The 23,044-nt window shown below is 45.4% G+C and overlaps 1 protein-coding gene across 1 annotated transcript in view; it reads right to left on the bottom strand.

The window, feature by feature from the left end:
• Prkcq (protein kinase C theta) overlaps positions 1-23,044 on the bottom strand; it is a 131,615-nt gene that overhangs the window by 21,263 nt on the left and 87,308 nt on the right. Inside the window, exons 13-14 of the mRNA XM_032885022.1 lie at positions 5,754-5,845; positions 3,450-3,512 (exon numbers count right to left, since the gene is read on the bottom strand). Coding sequence (XP_032740913.1) covers positions 3,450-3,512; positions 5,754-5,845 — 155 coding nt within the window. The remainder of the gene's footprint in view (positions 1-3,449; positions 3,513-5,753; positions 5,846-23,044) is intronic.

Below are 23,044 nucleotides of genomic sequence, written 5' to 3'. Positions count from 1 at the left end.
GCTCACACTTCTATGTACATGTGAGGAGGAGAGGGAAAGACAGGAGATATCCTGTTCTATCTCTCTCCACCTTTCCTCCTCAGACAGGCTTTCCTACTGGACTTAAAGATAGGCCGGCAACCAGCAACCCCAGCAACCCTCCTGTCTCCTCTCCCTCCACCACTGGGATTACAAATGCAGACTGTCATACTTGGCTATTTTGTGGGGCTGTTGGGGATTTGAACCCAGGCTTGTGAGCTTGAACAGTAAGCACTCCCTCTACCCCGTGAACCAGTCCCTCAACCCCATCAAGTTGTTATTAATGTATTTTTTTCCCAACTAAGACAAAAGTTCCTCACAGATGATGTCTGTTTATCCAGACCACGTAGCCAGTCAGTGGCCTGGGGTGGAAACCTTGTCTTCTCTCTTATTGTCTTTTATACAGAGACCACCTGGTCTTTCTCATCAAACTGGTCTCATGAAATTATACAAGGGTGTATTTTAACTGACCTAAAAATAAATGTTCTCTGTGCCCCTGGCTAGGAAAAGCGAACTTCATGTCAAATTTCCGGGCCACTTTCTTTTTTAAAGCAGTGCAGATGTCTTTGGGGTTGTGGGAGAGAGGATCTGAGAGATCTAAGTTGGAATGGAAAGGCCCAGAACGGTTTGTTTTTTTTCCTCAAAACTAGATCTCCACGGAAGTAAGGCAGAGACAAGCCAGGTTCTCTGGAGCCAACTAGAGATGCTTTAGAACCCAAAGATCCAGATCATTCTGAGGCAAGCCATTCAACTCACTCTCGACCGTGGGTCATCAGGACTCAAGAAAGGTGCTTTAGAGTCCAAGACCACTGTCTGTCTCTGTGACACTTTTGCATCAGGTGAGACAGAAAATCGAGTGGATCCCTTCAGCCCATGCTCAGTGCTGGAGAAGATGCTGGAGAAGGTCTTCTGTTTGGAAGCCAAGCCACAGTTGGTTTCATGGTGGACCTTCTCAACCATGTGCCTTGCCCTGCTGAGCCTCATTACTAACCAATAAACAAGGCCCGTGATGCCTCTCGCTTACCTCCCGTGGAATCCACGGAGACAGGCCACGTGAAAGCAGTTGGAAAGTGGCCTCGGGTGTGTAGGTGAGGTCCAGGTTATCATTCCTAAATACAGTCAACACCTCTTCAGCTCAGATGTTCTCAGAGCTGAGGAGAGTGTCTTTTCTTTCTGTGCCTGTTTTCTGAGTCATTGATTTTATAGTACATCCAAACGAGGACGATAGCATCTTTTAAGAAGCTGCTGCTTCCATTAGAGGCCCCACTAGATGGTGCTGATGATGCTGATAGATGATCATCTGCCTGCTTCTCCCTGGCTCATCTCATCATTCAGTGATGTCCAACCACGGGCTCTGGACTGGTCCATTTAGCTTTGCTCCACAGGAGGTGGTAAGCAGGCTCTAAGGCTAACTGGCCCTTTCCTTCCCGTGTGTGTGTGTGTGTGTGTGTGTGTGTGTGTGTGTGTGTGTGGTGTGTGTGTGTGTGTGTGGTGTGTGTGTGTGAGTGTGTGTGTGAGTGTGTGTGTGTGTGTGTGTGGAGTGTGTGTGTGTGTGTGTGTGTGTGTGTGTGGTGTGTGTGTGGTGTGTGTGTGTGTGGTGTGTGTGTGTGTGTGTGGTGTGTGTGTGTGTGTGTGGTGTGTGTGTGTGTGTGTGGGGTGTGTGTGTGTGTGTGTGTGTGGGTGTGTGTGTGTGTGTGTGTGTGTGTGTGGGGTGTGGTGTGTGTGGGGTGTGTGGGGTGTGTGTGTGTGGTGTGTGTGTGGGGGGGGGGGTGTGTGTGTGTGTGTGTGTGGGGGTGTGTGTGTGTGTGTGTGGGAGGGTGTGTGTGTGTGTGTGTGTGTGGTGGTGTGTGTGGTGTGGTGTGTATGTGTGTGTGTGGTGTGGGGTGTGTGTGTGTGTGTGGTGTGGGGTGTGTGTGTGTGTGTGTGTGTGTGGTGTGTGTGTGTGAGGGTGTGTGTGTGGAGTGTGTGAGTGTGTGTGGTGTGTGTGTGTGTGTGTGTGTGTGTGTGTGTGGGCTTCTCTTCAGGTCCTCTATATTTGAAAATAATCTTCCCCATTTAAAAACAAAAAACTACCAGAAAAGAAGACGTTTTTGTTGGGGGTGCTCTCAGTTCTGACAAGGTCTTCTCTTCCCTCTCCTTTTAAAACTGGCATCATATTTACCTGGAAGTTTTAGAATGCACTGCCTCTATCTTTCCATGAAATTCTAAAAACAACAACAACAAAAATCTTAAAGAAAAAGAATCTAAAGGTGGCTTTACTTCTGTGTCTTAGAGTTGGGGATCCTACATATTTTCTGTCCATTATGATCTTCACCCAGGAGCTATAAATCAGTGGATGTTCACTGGTTTTCAGGATGCTGTTTGCAGAGTAATCAATGGTGTCTACCCCACTGCATATATGCTCATCACACACACACACAGACACACACACACACAGACACACACACACACACACACACACACACACAACTTAAAAAGAAAGTGTATCCTTAAAGAGTGTACTGAAGGAGACTGGTTTCCCCAAACATGCCTAGGTCAGCAGTTTTGGCATGCCGCACAGAGAGAGCACCCTCACCAGGACATATCTGGAAATGGGTATTTATTCCTCATTATGTAATTGTTTTTTTTTTTTTCCAGATAGCAGGACCATACTCCACAAACACCAAAGCTTCTGTGTTGAGCAGGGATCTATATATTGCCTGCTGTCCTCAGAAAGCCAAGCACAAGACAATGGAACTTCTAATGGTGACTCCAGGTCATGACTGTTCAAGAAAAGACTCTTGTTGGGTTTTGGCCATTTAGCCAACTCCTTCACAGAGCCTTTTCCTCCCTGCTCCCATCCCTCCTTCATCTATAGTGAGTCTGGAAGGCAGACATCTAACTTTTGAGGGTTTTCTGTGAAATGCGGTCAACTGTGTTTGGGGAAGTGGGGCTGAAATGTAGTAGCATCCCTCTGAGAGTAGAGAGCACAATAATACTGTGCAGGGGAGAAGATGTGAATTCATGAGGAGGGCAGTGGAGGCGGTCGGTGTGCCTCTGTAGGCTTCAGTCATGAGCTTTTAGGGATGTTATGTGGACTTTCCAGAAAGAGATTCCTTCTCCCACCCAAGAGGAAACATTCCCTAAGTATGTCTAGGTGACCTAAAACAAAAGCAAGAGGTACAAAGGGAACACATGACAGAGAAAGCAGAATAAGGTTGGCAGAGGTGAGTAGTGGCTGGAGGAGGAGAGGAAAGCCACAGGAAGGATAAGAATAAGGACCAGAAGAAAGGAGGACACGAGACCAGACCCATGTGGCTTATGGGAGTAGAATGTCACAGTGGGAAGGATTCTGGGCTGAGAATTTTCTCCCTGGACATTTTCACATCATTCAACTGCAGTGCTTAAACTAACTGGGTGGTGAAGCAAAAGTCAGACAGAGCACGGTTTACCTGTAGACAATTCCTTTGGAATGAAGGAACTGTAGACCAAGGATGATCTCAGCAGCATAAAACCTGTAAGGAAGACAGCCAAGACATAGCATGAGGATAGGAACAGCAGAATAAAACCCCCAAACCTTGTGATAGTTTACGTGCATTCAACTAAATGGCACACGCACGCACACGCACATGCACACTTTGGCTTAATTCCAATAAAGTCAATGCTGTCCACTCTACAATTAACACAAAGGCACGAGCACCACAGAGATCGTACAATAAGAGCTGGTGTCTTCAGTTAACATCTTCTGAGATGTTCGCTCATCTTTTGCCTGTATTATCCTAAAACCCATGCAAACGTGAAGTGGAATAAATAGCACAGTGTCATAGGAAAATAACTTGCCCTTTCATTTTGAGTTCTGCCCGGAGCCCGAAGCACTGTGCCTGGCCATTCCCAACATATCTGGCTAGAATGTTTTCATACTAATGATGTTAAGCACCGGCCAGAACTAAGCCTGAGAGGTGAAGAGAAGGATATTAGAAGATAGAAGATAAGCTGGCCTCATCTCTAGTGGTGACAGGCTTAAAGGAAATGAGTTTATGTCTCTCTAGTAGGATTAAGTCAGACACAGGGCAGAGTTTCCCGGAAGTGAAATATGCCAGGACCAAGGATGAATGCAACTCCTGGAAAGCATTTAGGACACAATAGGCAGGCAGCAGATGTTCAAGATAGCTTCATGCTTTACAGAACCCTCAGGGTCAGAATGGTTCAGTTCTAACACACACACACACACACACACACAGACATGCACAGGCGCACAGAGACACACACATAAATACATATAAACACACACACACAGAGGCACACATAGACATACACACAGACATGCACGGACGCACAGAGACACACACATAGATACACATAAATACACACACAAGATACACAGAGACATACATACACAGATATAGACAGACAGACATAGACAGACAGACACAGACAGACAGACAGACACACACACACACACACACACACACACACACACACACACATTTACTCATGTGCCAGTGTGCAGTGCCTAGCGATTTCTGTGCAATGCTGCGGAAACCTGATAAAGGTAATCTCAGGTGCTTGGTTGAAGGTGCCTGAAGACAATGGGAGTGGCCAGTGCTCCCTCGGAGACCTGATAAAACAGCCACATTGCTGGGTTTTTGCAGCAGCCGGTGGACCAAGTCCATCTTTTAGTCCAGTCCAATCTAAATCACACAAAGTGCTAACAAAGAAGTACATGACAAATGGCTGGGCATCAAGCAAAAAAAAAAAAAAAAAAAAAAGCTAGTATATAGTTATCTTTGAAAACAACATTTATTTGTTTAATACCGTTATACATTTGTGGAGATCAGAAGATAACCTATGGAGTCTGAGACTCAGTTCCTGAGGCATTCCCATGCTCGCTTACTTTTACTTGTATGCCGCCGTGGATTTGTCAGGAGGGAAGCAGGACCCATGGCTAAGGGAAGAACAACACCTGGAGGTGAGCTGTGGGGCCCAGCCATGGTCCTACCAGAGACACAGCTGGCTCTATTTTCTTGGGTCTCTGGTTACTTGATGCTAGAGAAGGTGAGGATTTATTCTCAAATACAGGAAGGGCTAAATGCTTTATATCTTTGCACTGAGCTTCCCCATGACAGGCTGCAGCTTAGTTCCACCCTCAGGACCACCTGAAATATCCACGTTCCTTTTCACGTCTCTTTCCAAAGGAAACATTTGCATCTGTGCTCAAAGAATGCATAGTTGCATCTGTGCTCAATGAGTTGCAGCTTGAAGGACCGAGGGGCTTCTTATGGACTGAAGTAATCCTTTGCAGCACATGAAACAAGTTTCACAAAATGGAAAAATTTTGGCTTGTTTGACACTATTTCCAAGTGTTTACCTTGTTCTGGGACTTACACATGCCAAGAAAGAAGGTAAGAAAAATAACAGGAGGGGCCTGAAGAGTGTGGCTGTGTGGTTAAGAGTACCTGGTACTCTTCCAGAGGACCCAGGTTCAAATCCCAACACCCATGTCAGGTGGTTCACAACTGCCTGTAGTTCCAAGTTCCAGGGGGACCTTCTTCTGCACTCTAAGGGCACTGCATACACACATTCAAGCACACACACACACACACACACACACACACACACACACACACACACACACACAGAGAGAGAGAGAGAGAGAAAAGAGAAATAAAAAAAAGGACCATCTGAGAAAAAATGACCTGTAGGTGCGTATAAAACAAAGAACACAGAATGTCCCAAATCCCAAGTAGGACTCTTACGTGGCTCTGGAAAGATCAAATTTGTGGCAACTTTGGATGTGGTACATTAAGTCTCCTCCATTGAGATACTCCATCACGAAAAAGAGGTTTTCCTAAGGGTAAAACAACCAACACCAATTTTTAGCACAGAAAGAAAGAAAGGAAAGAAAAGAAAGTTGACTTTGTAAAGGGATTAGATAATTTTGGAGGAAACAATTCTACCATAAAATTACTCATGAAAAGACTGTCAAAATACTTGAGCTGAACTGTATTTTTGGACCCCAGGATGTGTGGGGAATCCCGGGGTGGGGGGGAGAATGGGTAACACACTAAGTGCCTTGTGTGCTGTGATCCAGCTGATGGGTTGGATTTTACTGATAATCAATGGACAGTGTGGAGCCCTTAGCAGATGTGGCTTATACACCTGCTTGAATAGACCATACATAGGACGGTGTCTGCTTCTCTTAATCCAGGAGTGGGGCCCTCCATGTTATATGACGCTCAACCAACAACACTGAGTATATCCTAAGGGTGATAGCCCAGGTCTTCCATTAAAGAGTCCTCAGCCTTGCCATCCATTTTGCACATTACCCTCATATCCATACGTCACTCTTGCCAAAGGTGGCCATAGTTTTTGAGCACGTAGCTCCTAGTATAGGATACTCTGCCCCACATTAGAAATACAATGCTCACGAGAAGTAATCAACAGAAAGCCTGGGTAATTCTCAGGTCATGGGTGACAGTATCAAATATCAGCGGTCTCATATTCCTAACAGTTCACGTTCCACCAACAATGTGACACACCATTTCTTCAAGAAAAATAGTCACAGTTCTCTGAACGCCCTGAATGCTTAAGAGTTTTTAAGAGTCACAGAGTTACTAACCCATGAAGTGTGGAGACAGTGAGGTTTGTGCACGAATTTGCACTTAACCACATCTGAGTGACTTTTTAAAACATGGAATTAACTTTATGTCTGGAGTTGAGACTAATCAGGGGTGTTAAGGCAGACAAGGTAGTGGTTCAAAGTGTTCTGGCCTCGTGGTGACATTCAGTTCCTACCAGCTGCACCGAAGCCACATTTCCTAGAACAAGAAAAGCTAAGCAATTATCTCGATAATTCAAGTAAAGCTAAGCATCTACCTGCTTCTTCCAAGGTTGACACAGATGTAATTTCTGGATTCAATTACCTGAGCTACAACACACACACACACACACACACACACACACACACACACACCACACACACACACAAACACACACACACACATACACACACACCACACACACACACATACACCACCCACACATATATACAAACACATACACACACACACACACACATAATAAACACAAACAAACACACAACATACACACACACAAACACACACACATAAACACACATACTATACACACTACACATACCACACACACATTACACATGCACACTACACACACACTACACACACACACACGTCACCCACACACTACACACACTATACATACCCCACACACACACACACACAAACACACACACACACACACACACACACACACACCTTTTTGTGCACAAGCCAGAATTGTCAGCCGAATCACTGGAATTTAGCCCTGACATTTCAAACATGACTTGAGAGTGGCCATTGCTCTCATCTGGAGGCTCCCGTATTCGGCTGGTTCTCCTTCCCCCCCATGATTAATACTTGAACAACTTCCAATCTTTACCAGGAGAGTTAACTCAAAACTCTACTGGCCTTGAATATGCCACAACACTGACATCTTCCTTTCATATGGATGACTAAAATTACCTGATGGGGGATATGGCTCAGTTGATAAAGTCCTTGCCTTACAAGCACACTGACCTCAGTTCAAATGCCAGCACCCATGTAAAAGATCCAGCCATGGTGGTATGTATGTGTGGTACCAATACCAAGGAAGTGGAGACGTGGATTGCTGGGCTTTCTTGGTCAGCCAGTCTAGCTTATTTGCTGAGCCCCAGGTACTAGTGACAGACCTGTCTCAAAAAGGGGGACAGAGCCTCAGGGATGACACAGGGGGCTGACTCCTGGCCTCATTTATGCGTCTGTATATTCACACATACACACCCACCACACATAAAAGCAATCAGTAAGACCATCGGTAAAAAAACAGAGACGGTTCATTCACATTCGTATGGCTTTTCGCCTGCCTCAGTATTTTATAAGCATGCACCTTTCTCACTCTCTGATTGGTTTAATAAAGAGTTGCCGGCCAATGGCAGGAAAAGAAAGGCAGGACTTCCGGTCTGTGGGAAGGTCTCTGGGAGAAGCAGCAGAGGCGGGAAAATTTGCCTGTGGGACGTGGAAGTGGTTGGACATACTGGGTCTGAGAGAGAAGTAAAGAACCAACCACATGGTAGGTTGTGAGCTAGGATCATTATGCGAGGTGAGCTAGCTGGGAGGTAGTTTAAGCTGAGGCTTAAGCAGTAATAAAAATTAATAAGTCTCTGTGTCATTATTTACACTGCTGGTGGGTGCAGAAAGTCTGGCTATACCACCCCACAAATTCCACTCATTATTCTTATGACAGGGGCTCTGTGAAAGTTGGGGGTCTAAAGGAGGGCCTATCACTGTCTTCTTGGATCACTCAACCCAGCTCAGTCTGGAGTTGTCCAGTAAGCAGGGCTTTCTGTAGCAACCCTGAAGGTCATCTGGACCTGACTTGTCTTGAGCAAACTCTGTTTTGTTTCTCTATTCTATCTCTGTGTCTTTTCTTTTTTGACATCGAGTTTTGAACGGTGTTGAAGCTGGCCTTGACAGCCTACTATAAGCAATCGTGAGCTTCCCCAGCACCACCAGATCCCTGGAGAACCAGATCTGAGTAAGGATCAGCCAAATCAGTTCGGTCAAGGCCTCTGGGCTATGTGCTTCTTGTCGCTGGTTTTTGACTTTGTGCTAGTACTCAGAAGACAGAACTTTGAATCCCAGCATAGCGATGCATACCTGTAATTCCAGCACTTGGGAGGCTGAGGCAGGGGATCCCAGAAAACAGCTTGGGTTACAGAGTGAATTCAAAGCCGGTAAGAACTACATTAGAACTAACTACATGTGGGGGTCTGGAGAGATGGCTCAGCGGTTAAGAACACAGACTGCCCTTCTATGGGTCCTGAGTTCAAATCCCAGCAAACACAACCATCCCAGTGGCTCACAACCATCTGTAATGAGATCTGATGCCTTCTTCTGGTGTGTCTACGTGTACTTATACATAGTAAATAAATAAATAAATAAATAAATAAATAAATCTTAAAAAAAAAAAAAAAGAACTACATGTGGTTTGGAGTTCAGGGATCCCATTTATGAGCATAGAGAGCTCTAAAAAAGGTTAATCCCATGACTGACATATACATAAAAAGAACTTTCATCAGTGGCCAGGGCGGGAGGGCTCAGACAGTGAGTTCTAGCTGTCCAGACCCCTTCAGAGTTGCTGTGAATTCTGCCAGCGGGAGAAGCGCAGACTGAGGTAGATAGAGTCATCCAGGAGGAAGAGGCTCAGGGTAACTGACAGAACATGGGTTTTGTCATGCCTTAGAGCTGATTTTCAAATCACCCCTCTTTACAGGGGGGAGTTCCCTAACCTCTCTCGGGCTTCATTTCCCTTCTGAAACCAGGGCCGCTGACCCTTGTGCCTCCCAGCACTGTTCTGAGTGTGAAACGAGAGGGTTATTTGTAGAAAGTGAACTTGAAGCTAGCGCCTCAGATGCACTGAGGAAGCAGTAGCTGTAGTCACGGTAAGAGAATGGGTGAGATCAGGTAATACCAACAAGCAAACAGAAAGAAATAATTTTTTTTTCAAGAAAGAATGAACAGCCTCGCCTCAGCTCTTGAAAGAAGGGGGAAAACAGAACTTGATTTTCATCTCTAGGCTGTTCCCTTGGCTCTGCTCCCCAGCCACCAGAGAGAAACACAAAGAGCTCCGTGAGACTGAATTGGGGCTGGGTCCACTTTACATGGCCCTTGCTATACCTTAGCTGGTACAAAGGGTCTTTCCCGGCGGGCAGGAGATGAAGTTGAAATGGGGAGGGGAATGAGATGCTACAACTCTGCCCGGCCTTTAGCGCTCATGACGCTTGAGGAAGAATGCCAGGAGTTCTAATATCTGAGCTCAGGCCAGCCTGCTGCTACCCAGTTGAATGATGAAGCCCTACCCACCCAGGGCTTCTGGGAGAACCTTGACTAAACACCACATAATTTTATATAATTTTTCCTTTCCTTGGGGAAAAGATGAAGTTAGTAGAGAGTGTCCATTCAGCACATTGTACTAGGATCTACGCAACAGGCATAGATAATCTGCATACGGTGGGCGGATCCAAGCTTGTAAACTCCCAGGCGATATGACTGCCCTCCCCCACAAAAAATAACAAACAAAAAAAACCTCCACGCATACTTGATGTGTAATTAAGGGAAGAGAGGAACCTTCTTTTGGGTGTCCAGCTAGCTTCCTTAAGGACTACCATGCTTCCAGAAGATGAACAAAGGGCAGGGCTTCCTCTGTTCCAGCAGCCCTTGGGTATGTTGGCAGAGCTTGGCTATGGGTGGAATGCGGGTGTTTAGGGTCCTCGGAGTCCCAGAACGGGATGTTTACATGAATTCTTCCATGGACTGGCAGGATGGAAGAGTAGAAAGGTTTTATGTGAGAATTATTAAGTGAGAGCTGCCCCTTCCATGTTCGCAGCTCTGGGGTGGGGAAGGGGAGGGGCTTCGTGTTTCACTGAGGATCTCAGAGTCAGGGCTGCCCCAGCATATGCCGGAGAAGAGCCTGTGGTTGAGTGGAATGATGTGGAGGGTGAGGCTATGGCGAAATGTTAACAACTCCATGCTGTCTTCCGAGGTTAAGTCCGAAATTCCGGGTGTGCTTCTAAACCTCGTATTGGTGTTGATCAATCAACGTTTAGAAGTTCTGGTATTGTAGGAGATTGGAGAAATTTAGGATTAATTCATCGTTTCTTTGAAACAGGTCTTACTCTCACTATGTGGTGCAGGTTGCCTTCCCACTCAGTATCTTCCTGTCACCGTTTCCGAGTGCTGGAATTATGGGGCTCGGCTACCTCACCACGCCCTTCCTTTTACTTTTAATTTATCTGACTACAAATTGATATGTCCTACAAAGCAAGGCTTATTTCTCTTCTTTTGTAAATATATACCATAAAAGATCCCACAGAAAATCCTATGTGTGTGTGCGCGCGTGTGCGCGCGTGCACGTGTGCACATGCAAGGAAGGAAGAGAGAGAAATGACTTTTTTTTTTTCCCGGAGCTGAGGACCGAACCCAGGGCCTTGCGCTTGCTAGGCAAGCACTCTCCCACTGAGCTAAATCCCCAACCCCCAAGAAATCGCTCTTTGCAAACAAGTAAGCTCATTTATCCTGCCCTGTTATATTTCCGCTGTACACTTCCATTAGTAGAACTCACTGCCTTTGTAGATTTACTAGTGAGAGTCAGAAATAACCAGTCTGAATTTCTAGATGTTGGTTGGTACCTTGCAACGGGGGCTTGGGCTCAGTTGTGTTTACTGGCTTAATTGTCCCGTGGGGTCTTCTTGCGTTAAGTAACCAATTATTTTCCTTTGCAATCAAAGTGCAACTCAAACTCCTTTCATGAATTTTAAAAGGGGTTTCCATGGTGCGTTTAATCTCTGAGGAGAGGCAGACAGCTACATTCTGGCTGCCTTGTGGCCTGACCTTCAGTGGGTTCCTTACTCCCCTGGGATCCTCCAATCCCTTGTCTATATAAAATGCGGACATTAATAATGCCAACTTCATAGGCAGCTATGAAGAGTAAATGAGCTCAAATACATTATGTGCCCAGAGCATGGAGTGATACCTCGTAAGCGCTCAATAAATGCCAGATGTCTTCATATCTATTATTACAGGTATTAAATGTAATCCTCACAGGGTCACACACTGAGGACGAATGTCCCAGGAACAGGTTGGATTCTCAACTAGAGGGTCAGTTATCTGACACAGGGGTTTGATGAGAAAATGTCCCCTGTGTTGACTATTTAAAATTATCAAATTATCACTGATATGCAACATTGGGTGTAGCACACCGTGTCATCTCAGCACTCACAAGGCTAAGTAACGACCATGACTTCAAGGCCTTCTACGCCAGTCCATGTCAGTATCAATGAAGAAGGTTCAGCATGAAGTTGACTCATTGATAAATCCACGGAGCGATTGGCATATCTGATGGAGACAGACTTGGTACGCCAGTAAGATGGGGTCTCTTGAAGCTCATCTAAGGCAATGAATGCTCTTACTACATTGAAGGTGCTCAAGAGAAAATATGGCCCGACATAAAGTAGTAGAGTAATCGGTTGGACATAAAATGCCATCTTTGAAAAATATTTGGAGGGCTGGAGATGGGGTACAGTGTTTGCCTCTCACAAATGGGCTCAAGACAAGCAGGGAAGAAGCCAGATGTGTGTTGACAAACACTTAAGACCACAGCACTCTGGAGATGGAGGCAGGAGAACCAGAAGTTCAAGTCATCCCAAGGGTCTGAGACCAGCCAAGGGTCTGAGACCAGCCAAGGGTCTGAGACCAGCCAAGGGTCTGAGACCAGCCTGGGCTACAGACGACTGCCACACACGTAACACCTTGGTTTAAGATTGTTTCGCATCAAAGTAAGACAAAACCTACAGTTCTTCTAAAAGGAATTGGGAACCAAAATTCTAAAAGGATAAACATCCTTAAAATGCCAATCTATATTTACAGTACAAAGGACAGATGACAAAAGACCAGTTGAAGCATTGATCTAACAAAAACAATTACATAAATATCACAGGTCTGTGTTACTTTCAGACATATTATTTAGAGAAGGTACGGGGGCTCGAACTGTGGGAAAAATATGAAAATTCCAAACTCAAGTTGGTTCTGAGAGGAGGCATGGAGCATTCTGGGAACTTTCTAGCATCAGCCGAAAGGAGATTGGAACCACAGAAGCAAAAGCCGTTGGATGCACACGGGCTTGTAGTACTGTGTTCTCCCCAAAATGCTCACATTTTGCAAGTAAAGAAACAATGAAAGAAACAGCCGAAGGAACAGTTGTCAAGCCCTTGGGATAAATGAGAATTTCACAGCATCAAAGAAAAAAGGCCGGCGATCTTATCAAAGCAGGAACAATTAACTTTGAAAATGCACGGGAAACTTGACAAGTGTCACGTTAATGACGTCAGGAACGCCAACTCTTTCACCAGAAAAACAACGTGGCAACAAAAAGCAAATAGTTATAGTTATTTTACCCCCCAAGTATCATTTTCCTTCAAAGGCTAGGAAGCTCAGATAATAAAATATTTTTTGGGAGGGTTTTGTCTTTTTGTAAAATTTTGTTTACTTTCTGATAATTAAAAATTATAGAAGGGGGAGACACAAAGTTGGGAGGGAGATGTTTTGGGGAGTCCTGGGGAGATCTGGAGGTGGGAGGGATGGATGCATGCAATCAAGATGCGAAAAATCTAATGACGTAATCAAATTTACATATAACATTTTCGATATCCAAAGAAGAAATGAAATCAGGACCTAAGCTGTGACTAAAATAAGATGTAAGTAGATAGCAGTCTTTTCAGAGTATCACAGGTTAAACACATGTGACGATGTTCTGCTTTCAAAATGGCGGACACCGGAGAATAGGAGGCATCTATCCAATGGGATGCACCCACTGACAGCCAATGGACAGAGCTGGGCATTCCATTCAGAGAGCAGGCCAGCTACTATCCCCCCCACCCCACCCCCCACTCCCCGCCCCCGGCAGCAAGTGAAACGGGCTGGCAGATAGTTCATCCGGTACAGAGCTTGCATAGTGTGCACAAAGCCCTGGATTCCATTTCTAGTCTCCTATGAGCCAGTGGTTCGGGAATCTAAGCACTTGGGAGGTAGAGGCAGGAGGACTAGACGTTTCGTTTCTCGGACAATCTCAAGATCGAGGCCAGAGTTGGGCTACTGAGACTCTAAAAAACAAAACAAAATTAAACCAAACCAAACTATACAAATCCATAAAGAATTCTTAGCCCTGGCTATCCCGGGGATCCTACATGTTCACTTTTACCATGGTTTTATACACTGCAGTGAAGAAATAAGCCAGAGTCCTGGCCGGGTGCGGGAGCACCTGTGGGTTTGGACAGCAGGTGCAGGAAGCTATGCCACGACTAGCGCCCTGGTTTCTGTTGTTTGTTTTTTACATGCCAAGGAAGTCCTGCATATCTGTGATTAATTTCCCCATTATCCACTGTGACACTGGGCAAAACACTTTAGCCAAACTCTCGGAGCACATAAGTTTACCATGAGTTGACTTTAAAACTACCAAACTTGATAAAGCGACTGAGAATCTACCTGCTGAATCACAATTTTGTGACATCAGAGACAGAGACGGTGGGCGCTGCCGGATAAACATTCAAATGAGTCACCCTTTCTGCAACAATCTATCCTGGCACTTAAGGAAGAGAGGCTCATTGGTCAGGATCGGCCTGCATTCATTCTGGCCCAGCACAGGGATAAGGGTGTCATTTACACGTGATCTTTTATCGTTCCTTTCTTTGCTATAGAGATGTGATGATGACCAGAGCTTCCGACTCAACCAGAGGGTGTCTAGATTGAAGAAAGCTTCAGATGAGGCAAGCCTGAGTGACAAGCCTGGGCCCTAACACTCTGCAATGTCAGATCTTGCTTTTAGATCGTGGACAGAATGACACCCTCTGGGGGTAAAGAAGACTTCTCCTCTTACTTCAATTAATGATCTTTCTGTTCCTGTGATATTTTTTTCCCCCAAATGTTTCAAACCTATCTACAAAACACTATTCTCTTCCTTGTGCATTTGGAGGCAAGGAGGTGGCCCAAGGCCACCAAGCCATGTTAGAGACTTTTCCAAGGATAGTGTCTCCTGCCTTGAAGCTGTAACTGGAAGGGCAGTGCTGTGTGTTCTAAAATAGAAAGTGAAACTCGTTTTCTTTTTTCATTTTACTTTTGTTTTTTATTATTATTCTCTCTCAGGGAAGAGAATTTTCCGAGGAACTATGCTGACAGTGTTGATGTAGCTCAGACCAGGTGTGTGAGTGTTCGTTTTTGAAAATTAGCATTTACCCATTACATGATGGTGGTGGTGAGGGGGATGGCATGCTTCATAGAGAACTCTAACACTCACAGTGGCTGTCATTCAGATGCACCCCTGGGAAGGTCTCAGAACTGTGCTTGGAGGATTAAAACAGTTCTTGAGGTCTGTGTTTGTTGTTAACACTGTGTGTGTGTGTGTTTGTGTGTGTGTGTGTGTGCAATGCAATGCTTGCGGAGGCCAGAAGGGGGCGTCAGACTGCTTGGAACTGGAGTTACAGACAGTGGATAGTCACCATGTAAGCCATCAAATGCTGGCATTTGAACCTGTGTCTTCTGGAAAAGCAACCAGCGCTCTTAACCACTGAGCCATCTCTCCAGCCTTGTTAACACTTAAAGTACAATTTCAGACTTTAACATTGATGGGCCTTTCATTAATTAATGTTGCCTTAAATCATAGGAGACGCAAATGAGAACAGATCATAATTCACTTTACTGTCTAATGAAAAATAGTTTACAAAAATTAAAAGCAAGCAAAGACCTCATGGTATGAGGTGCATCTTATCAAACTACGTTTGGACCCATGCCCAGCTGTTCGAAATGATTTAATGGATGACAGGTCAAGGACATTGGAATGCTTAGCACATTATCATTTTTACCTGTGGACCAGGTATGGCACCTAGGGCCCCATGCATGCCGGGCAAGCACTCTACCTCTGTTAGCTACACTGCTAACCCTTGCCTCATTTTTATTTTGATACATGGTCTCATAAAGTTGCCTGGGCCGGCCTTGAACTCATGCTATAGCTCAGGCTGGCTTCGAACTTGCTGACTCTCCTGCTTTAGCCTCCTGAGTACTGAGGTGGAAAGGGCTGTGGTAGCATGCCTGCATTCATGATCTATTACAATCAAGGAACCTGGGTCTGGAAAGCAGGTCATGCCTAAGCTAGTAACTGGGTTAATGTCCAGAACCCATGCTAAGAGAAAAAAGCCAGATGCAGTGAGCTGAAATTCCACGGTGAGATGAGAGGCAGACACAGAATCCTTGGAAGCTCACATAAGTATGTAGAACGTCAGAAGAGACGCTACCTCAATAAGAGACAGGCAAGAGCTCACGTGTTCACTCTGGCATGTATGTGCCCCAGTAAAGAAAATGAAATAACATTTAAACAGGACTTCAATTTAAAAATTAAAATCAAGGAAGCAGAGTATTATTTTTCCAAATCAGGTAGTTTTTTGTTGTTGTTGTTGTTTTTGTTTTTGGTAAGATTTATTTATCTTATTGTGTGAGTACAGGGTCAGTGTCTTCAGACACACCAGAAGAGGGTATCAGATCCCATTATAGATGGTTGTGAGCCACCATGTGGTTGCTGGGATTTGAACTCGGGACCTCTGGAAGAGCAGTCAGTGCTCTTAACCACTGAGCCATCTCTCCAGCCCAGGTAGAATGTTTTTTACTTTCTTTATTACTAACTGATTTTTTAAAAAGCAAAGATTGGCAAAGCCTGGTAAGTCAGCCCCAGACAGTTTTCCAGACTTGCTTCTTTTGAGGAAAAATACAGAATTCACAGATCCTTGAGAAGCATTTGTGATTTAATTTAGCAAAGGCTTTTGAAGGAGATTGGAGAGATGGAGTCTCAAAGTTCATGTTTAATTTATTCCAGTCAGTTTTTAATTCGCTCGTGGGTTGTGTGTGTAACGTTTTCCATTTATTCCTAATTAGTTTGTGAGTGAGTTCTGCTGACTCATGACAACTGTTCTTGAAGATGGGTTTTTCTTATATTATTTTCTCATCTTTTTTTTTTAAAGGTTAATTTATAAGAACAAATTGTATGTGTATTGGTTTTGCCTCCATGCATGCCTGTGTGCTGTGTGTATTCTCAATCTCTCTCTCTCTCTCTCTCTCTCTCTCTGTGTGTGTGTGTGTGTGTGTGTGTGTGTGTGTGTGTGTGTGTGTGTGTACCTTCCCAGCAGAGGCCAGAGGAAGGTGACGGATCCCCTGGAACTGGCGTTGCAACAGACGGTTGTGAGTGCCATGTGCATTCTGGGAATGAAAACCCAGCTCTCTGGAAGAACATCCAGTACTCTTAACTGCTGTGCCCTCCCCAGCCCCAGTGTGTACATTGCACCAATAAATCAAGAAAAGTAGCTGTCAACCTCTTCAGCGCCCCCTCCAGCCCCAGTGTGTACATTGCACCAATAAAGCAAGAAAAGTAGCTGTCAACCTCTTCAGCGCCCCCTCCAGCCCCAGTGTGTACATTGCAACAATAAATCATGAAAAGTGGGTATCAACCTCTTCATTCCTCTCCTTGTTTCTTCCTTCTCTGTTTCCTGCTTTCCCTCTCCCTTCCTTCCTGTTTCCTTTTTCTTTCCCTCCATCCTTCCCTCCTTTTGGTATTCCTCCCTTCCTTCTCTTTATCTTTCCATTTCTCCCTTTCGGCTGTAGATGGCACCCGGGGCCTTGCGGGTCCCGGGAACGTGCTCTAATGTTCACCAACCCGGCTTGACACACAAGTTTAAGATGCAGTGTCACACAAACTTGCACACGGTAAAGGGCATACAGAGGAGGGACTGCACAGTTTTTAACCAGGTAGACTTCCATATGAGGCACAGAATATATAGATATTAAGAAATAATACAGAAATGAATAAAATGTAAATCAAATAACACGAAAACCACTTTTTATCTACGGCAGCCATGCCCCTCATCACGTATCTGTATTGTACTGCGGGGCGAAGGCTGCTGCCAGAGGTTGAAGGACGGATGACGTCATCTTGATCTAGTAACAAGGAAATTGATGTGGAAGGTTCTCGTAAGCTCCATCCAGGTTCAGGCTCTGACTCGGTGGAGTGCTTTGCGCCTCCCTGTCCTCTGCAGGGTTCTGTCCTGTAGAGTAGCTGGCTTCTACCCTGCCGCCCCTTTGCACACTAATGTTTCCTTAATTATACTGAGCAAAGAAGCAAGGGGACTTCAGAGCCCTGCCAATGAAAGGCAGGACTGAGGTGGACGTCTGCACCCAAACCCCGCAGCTCATGCTCTTTTCACAGAGGCCTACGCTTTCTTCCTTATCACGGTTTTACCCACCAAACTCTCATGTACGAATATGAAAAATTGTGTGCGTGTCCAAGTGCGTGTACACACACACACAGCATGCATGTACATACACTCAGAAAACACTCATGAGAGAGAGATCAAGGGGGCGGAGGGAGAGCAAGAGTGAGAGAGCGAGAGAGCGAGAGCGAGAGTGAGAGAGGGAGAGAGGGGAGGTAAGGAGGGGAGAGGGAGGAGAGGGAGAGGAGAGGGAGGGGGAGGGAGAGAAGAGGGGAGGGGGGGAGGAGGGAGAGGGAGCATGTGCACAGGTTTGTGGGTGTGGAGGCCAGAGGTCATCCTTGGGTGTGGTTCCTCAGGACACGTACCCCCCTTATTTTCTGAGACAGGCTTTCAGGGGTCTGTACCTTCTTTATTTGGCTAAGATGGCTGGCCAGGATGTCCCGGGGATCCCTTGTTCCACCTCCCCAGTGCTGAGATGCTAAGTACACATGCTACACGTGCCTTTTTAATTGTTACATGGGTCCTGGGGCTAGAACTCTGCGTGTTGGTGTGGTAAGCATGCAATGCGGTGAGTCATCTCCCTGGGCCAATGTTAAAAATCTTCAACGGTTTGATCCACACGCCCCTACAAATAATAGCAGAGCCCGGACACCCGCCATTGTTCTGATGTCAACAGCAGCGCTCTTTGGAGGGAGGTAGCAACCAAGTTAACTTCCTAGGGGAAACAATCCAACTGTTTAGGGCAGTAAAAGTGAATTCAGCTTATGTCTAGTTTTGCTGGAGTACATAGGCCACTGGACTTAGAGCACATCAGGCAAGCCTCTACCACTAAGCCATACTGTTGGCCTTTTTCCTACGTTTTATACCATGACAAAGTCTCACGTAGTTGCCCAGGCTGATCGTGCACTCACGCTATAGCCCAGGTTGGCTTTAAACTTGGTGATGCTACTGCTTCAGCCTCCTGAGTGCTGAGACTGCAGGGTGCACTGCCAGGCCTGCATTAATGGTAATGCTAAATCCAAGCAACCTGGGCAGGGGAGACGGGTCGGGAGATAAGAGTGCTGTCTGGGCAAGCCTGGTGCCTGGGTCTGAAGAAAGGCCCTTCCTGCCATGTTTCCAGAGGCCAATGACTGGGTTCTGCTGCTTCTCCCATTCCCACGGGGCACTTACTCAGTTGCTGTGTTTGATGGGGCAAGATCTGAATCATATATCAGGACATCTCACATGATCAGGGGCCTGAGCATTTGATGTAATGACAGCTTTCCTTCCTTCCTTCCTTCCTTCCTTCCTTCCTTCCTTCCTTCCTTCCTTTTCTTCCTTCTTTTCTAAAAGCATTCAATTCCTTAAAATCCAATGGAGGGGTTGGGGATTTAGCTCAGTGGTAGAGCACTTGCCTAGCAAATGCAAGGCCCTGGGTTCAGTCCCCAGCTCCGAAAAAAAGAAAAGAAAAGAAAAAATCCAATGGAACCAGCCCCATTGTTGTTTGATGTGTATATTCCTGGCCACTTTTTCCCACTATCTATGTTTTGTGGCAAGGAAGAATGGCAGCATACTCACTTCTTTCTGGTCTTGTTAAAGTATCAGAACTGCAGAGAGTCTCAGAAATACTGTCTTGTGGCATCTTGATGAGATTCTGGGTAGTGTCCTTTATACATGGAAATATATATGCCTTCCTGTAGGGTACTTGGTACGTGTGATATGTATGCATCTAGAAGGTGCTTAATTAATCTCGAATGAATGAATTAACCCCTAGAAGGCTGTTTGGAGGGTAATTAGCAGTTTGCTACAGGTATGTGTGCTGGAGAGTAAATTACTCCAAGTATGTATAACGCCATTCTTTCAAAACTTCAGGTCTCAGTTTTGATTTGATTCATTTAGTACAAATACATTCTTGAAGATAAAAATAAAATCAAGGGGCCAAGGAAATACCCAAGTGGAGTTGAATACTTGTGGTACAAGCGCAAGAACCTGAGTTTAAATCCCTAGTACCTAGGTAGAAAGCCAGGCCAGTACTAGAGAGGTGGTGGTGGGCAGAGACAGGAGGATTGCTGGGGTTTGCCTAGCTCCAGACTCAGTGAGAGGCCCTGTTTCAAGGAAAGAGGACAGAGAATGACAGAAGACACCAAAGTTCTCCTCTGGCCTTCACATGTATGTATGAGCCTGTGCGCATCTGCATACATATACACATGCATGTGCATAAACCATACACATGTGCATACGCTACACACACGCATACACTACACACGCATACACTACACACACACACACACACACGCACACACAAACACACACACACAAACACACACACACAAACACACACCAAAAACTCCTCAGGAAAAAACATGAGAGTGTGAGGATAACATCCCCAGGGTACGTAGCCATCTGGGATTCACCATGGGGGAGAGAGAAGAGTCTGTAGCTTTGATCTCAGGTACCTATGTCACCCAGACAAAGGGCAGTCTCTAATAGTAAAGTCCTAACATTCCTAACATTCGTTATTAGGACTCTCACCCTGTTTCTTGCTGCATCAAACAAATCTACCTTCTCTTAGACCAGTGGTACTCAACCTGTGGGTCACAACCTTTTTGGGGACGGGGGGTTAAAAACCCTTTCAATGGGGCTGCATATCATATATTCTGCATATGGGATATTTACATCAAGATTCATAACAGTGTCCCATTCCAGTTATGAAGTGTGTAACAAAAATAATTTTATGGCTGGGGGTCACCACAACACGAATGTCGCAGCGTTAGGAAGGTGGAGGGCCATTGCCTTAGATACTTTACCATTACCCCTTCAAGTTACCATCCCCCACAAAGCTTCTGAGCCCAACTTCCTGTTCTGTCTGCGTTTCAAAATGTAATGCCTAGTTTCTTCCTGATCTGCCAACTTCAGCTCTGTAGTCTGACTTCATATTACAAACTTGGAGCTGTTAATAATAGGTAAGTAGAGAGGCATTGGGCTTTGGGATTTTGAGGATGGATACCCCTCATGCCTGACTTTGGACCCCACCTCCTGTCTCCTCGGCAATGCTCCAAAGTGAAGCATCTCCTTAGGATGTAGACCTCTGTGTGAACAGGTGGAGCTTGTGGCCTTTGTCCAGGTTCATTAACTACTCTTTCCTGGACAAAGGGATGGCATCTAGGTTCTACCCCTGGCCCAGGGTGGAGACCTGACCTAAACTACTCAAAACAGCATGTAATAGCATTTTTCTTTTTGAGAATTAATCAGGCAGGGTCTGTTGTCAATTACCTGGCCAGGAGCTCCACCACCGCAGAAATCTGATTCACCAAGAAGCCAATGTTAGGCATTAGGAAAGGCTAATTATCTTCCTATCTGTACTGGCTGGTTTTGGGTGTCAACTTGACACAAGCTGGAGTTATCACAGAGAAAGGAGCCTCTCTTGAGGAAATGCCTCTATGAGATCCAGCTGTAAGGCATTTTTCTCAATTAGTGATCAAGTGGGGAGAGCCCAGCCCACTGTGGGTGGTGCCATCTCTAGGCTGGTGGTCCTGGGTTCTACATGAAAGCAAGCTGAGCAAGCCAGGGGAAGCAAGCCAGTAAGCAGCAACCCTCCATGACCTCTGCATCAGCTCCTGCTTCCTGCCCTGCTTGATTTCCAGTCCTGACTTCCTTTGGTGATGAACAGCAATGTGGAAGTGTAATCTGAATAAACCCTTTCCTCGCTAGCTTGCTTCTTGGTCATGGTGTTTGTGCGGGAATAGAAACCCTGACTAAGACACTATCCTGTCAGAAGCCTCTTCCTATGCAGCAGCCTGTAGAGCTCCTAGCTGTGTTGTGCTGAGCCTGCTCTCCTTTTCTGAGTCCTAATTCAGAAACACATTTGTTTTTCCCTTTCCTTTCACATTCTCTCAGACACTGGTCGAAAGCCTAATCGTGCTTTTCCTGGGCAACCCTCACCATTCCCAGAGGCTCTAATCCCCTTCTGCCATGCGTCTGCTTGCTGACCCTCATTGCTAAATTACTAAAAAGCAAAATAATACAACTTCAGTGACTATGGAGTTTACAATGTTGCTGATATTATCCTAATTGAAATTGCTTTGGGGCAGTCATTAGCCTCCTAAGAACCATTGCTCACCCACATCTGTATCAGACCTAACATCCCGACAGAAAGATATAAACCCGAGGGGTGTATTAGCTTCACAAAACTCTGTTCTCCACCAATGGAAGGGCTGAGAATGCTGTCAAATGCCTCTAAGGCCCACAGGAGAGATCATCCTATCTTGCTGTAACCTCCTCTCGGATGTTTCTGCCAGTGTGATTTTTAAAAATCTCTTGGCTTATGACCTTATGACCTTCTTTATCTTGTTACTATAAACCTTCATGAATTTGCTTCCACATTGGGAACATCAAACCTGGTGTAATGTAGCTCCTTGTTTCCTTCACCATGGTCACTCCAATTTGATTCTAGAATAAACTAATTCTTATTCCTACATGGCTGCTGCCTCCTCCTCCTCCTTCTCCCCCCTCCCCTCCTCTCCCCTTCCTCCTCCTCTTCCTCTTCCTCTTCCTCTTCCTCCTCCTCCTCCTCCTCCTCCCCTTCTCTATCTTCTCCTATAGGCAACTGCCATGACTTACAGCTGGCCTGCCTTGCTGTTTTTCTTCCTAGGTCTGTTAAAATGGTCCTTGTGCTATTTTCCAAGTCATTTCAAAGTTCTTTCATTAATGAGACTAAGGACCCAAAAGAGGAGGTGCAACTTTCCTGGTAACGGTATCAGCATTGTCTTATAAAACATAAAATATTTTGGGTCCTGGTACTGTGTTTTATGTCCCAGTAGGCTCCATAGTGCTTCAGACACAGGATATGCTCAGTAAATCTTTGCCATAACCCGGGCATGTTGAGGAATCTCCACATATTTGAGGAAATGAATACAGCAAAATGTTAAAAATGAAAGTTACAGACTGGTAGGGATGTGCAGTGAATGGTTACTATTTGAAGGAACTCGTGGGAGTGAGGGAAAAGCTAGAATGAATAGACTTCAGAGTATTGGTTGTGAGTGTATCTAGGGGTAAGGTTGGAAATGTTGGAGAGGGCTGGAGAGATGGCTGAGTGGTTAATAGCACTGACTTCTCTTCCAGAGGTCCTGAGTGCAATTCCCAGCAACCACGTGGTGGCTCACAACCATCTGTAATGGGATCTGATGCCCTCTCTTCTGGTGTGTCTGAAGA

This window comes from Rattus rattus, chromosome 14 (genome assembly GCF_011064425.1).
Source record: "Rattus rattus isolate New Zealand chromosome 14, Rrattus_CSIRO_v1, whole genome shotgun sequence".
Classification (NCBI taxonomy): domain Eukaryota; kingdom Metazoa; phylum Chordata; class Mammalia; order Rodentia; family Muridae; genus Rattus; species Rattus rattus.
This window is presented reverse-complemented; position numbering and strand designations above follow the sequence as displayed.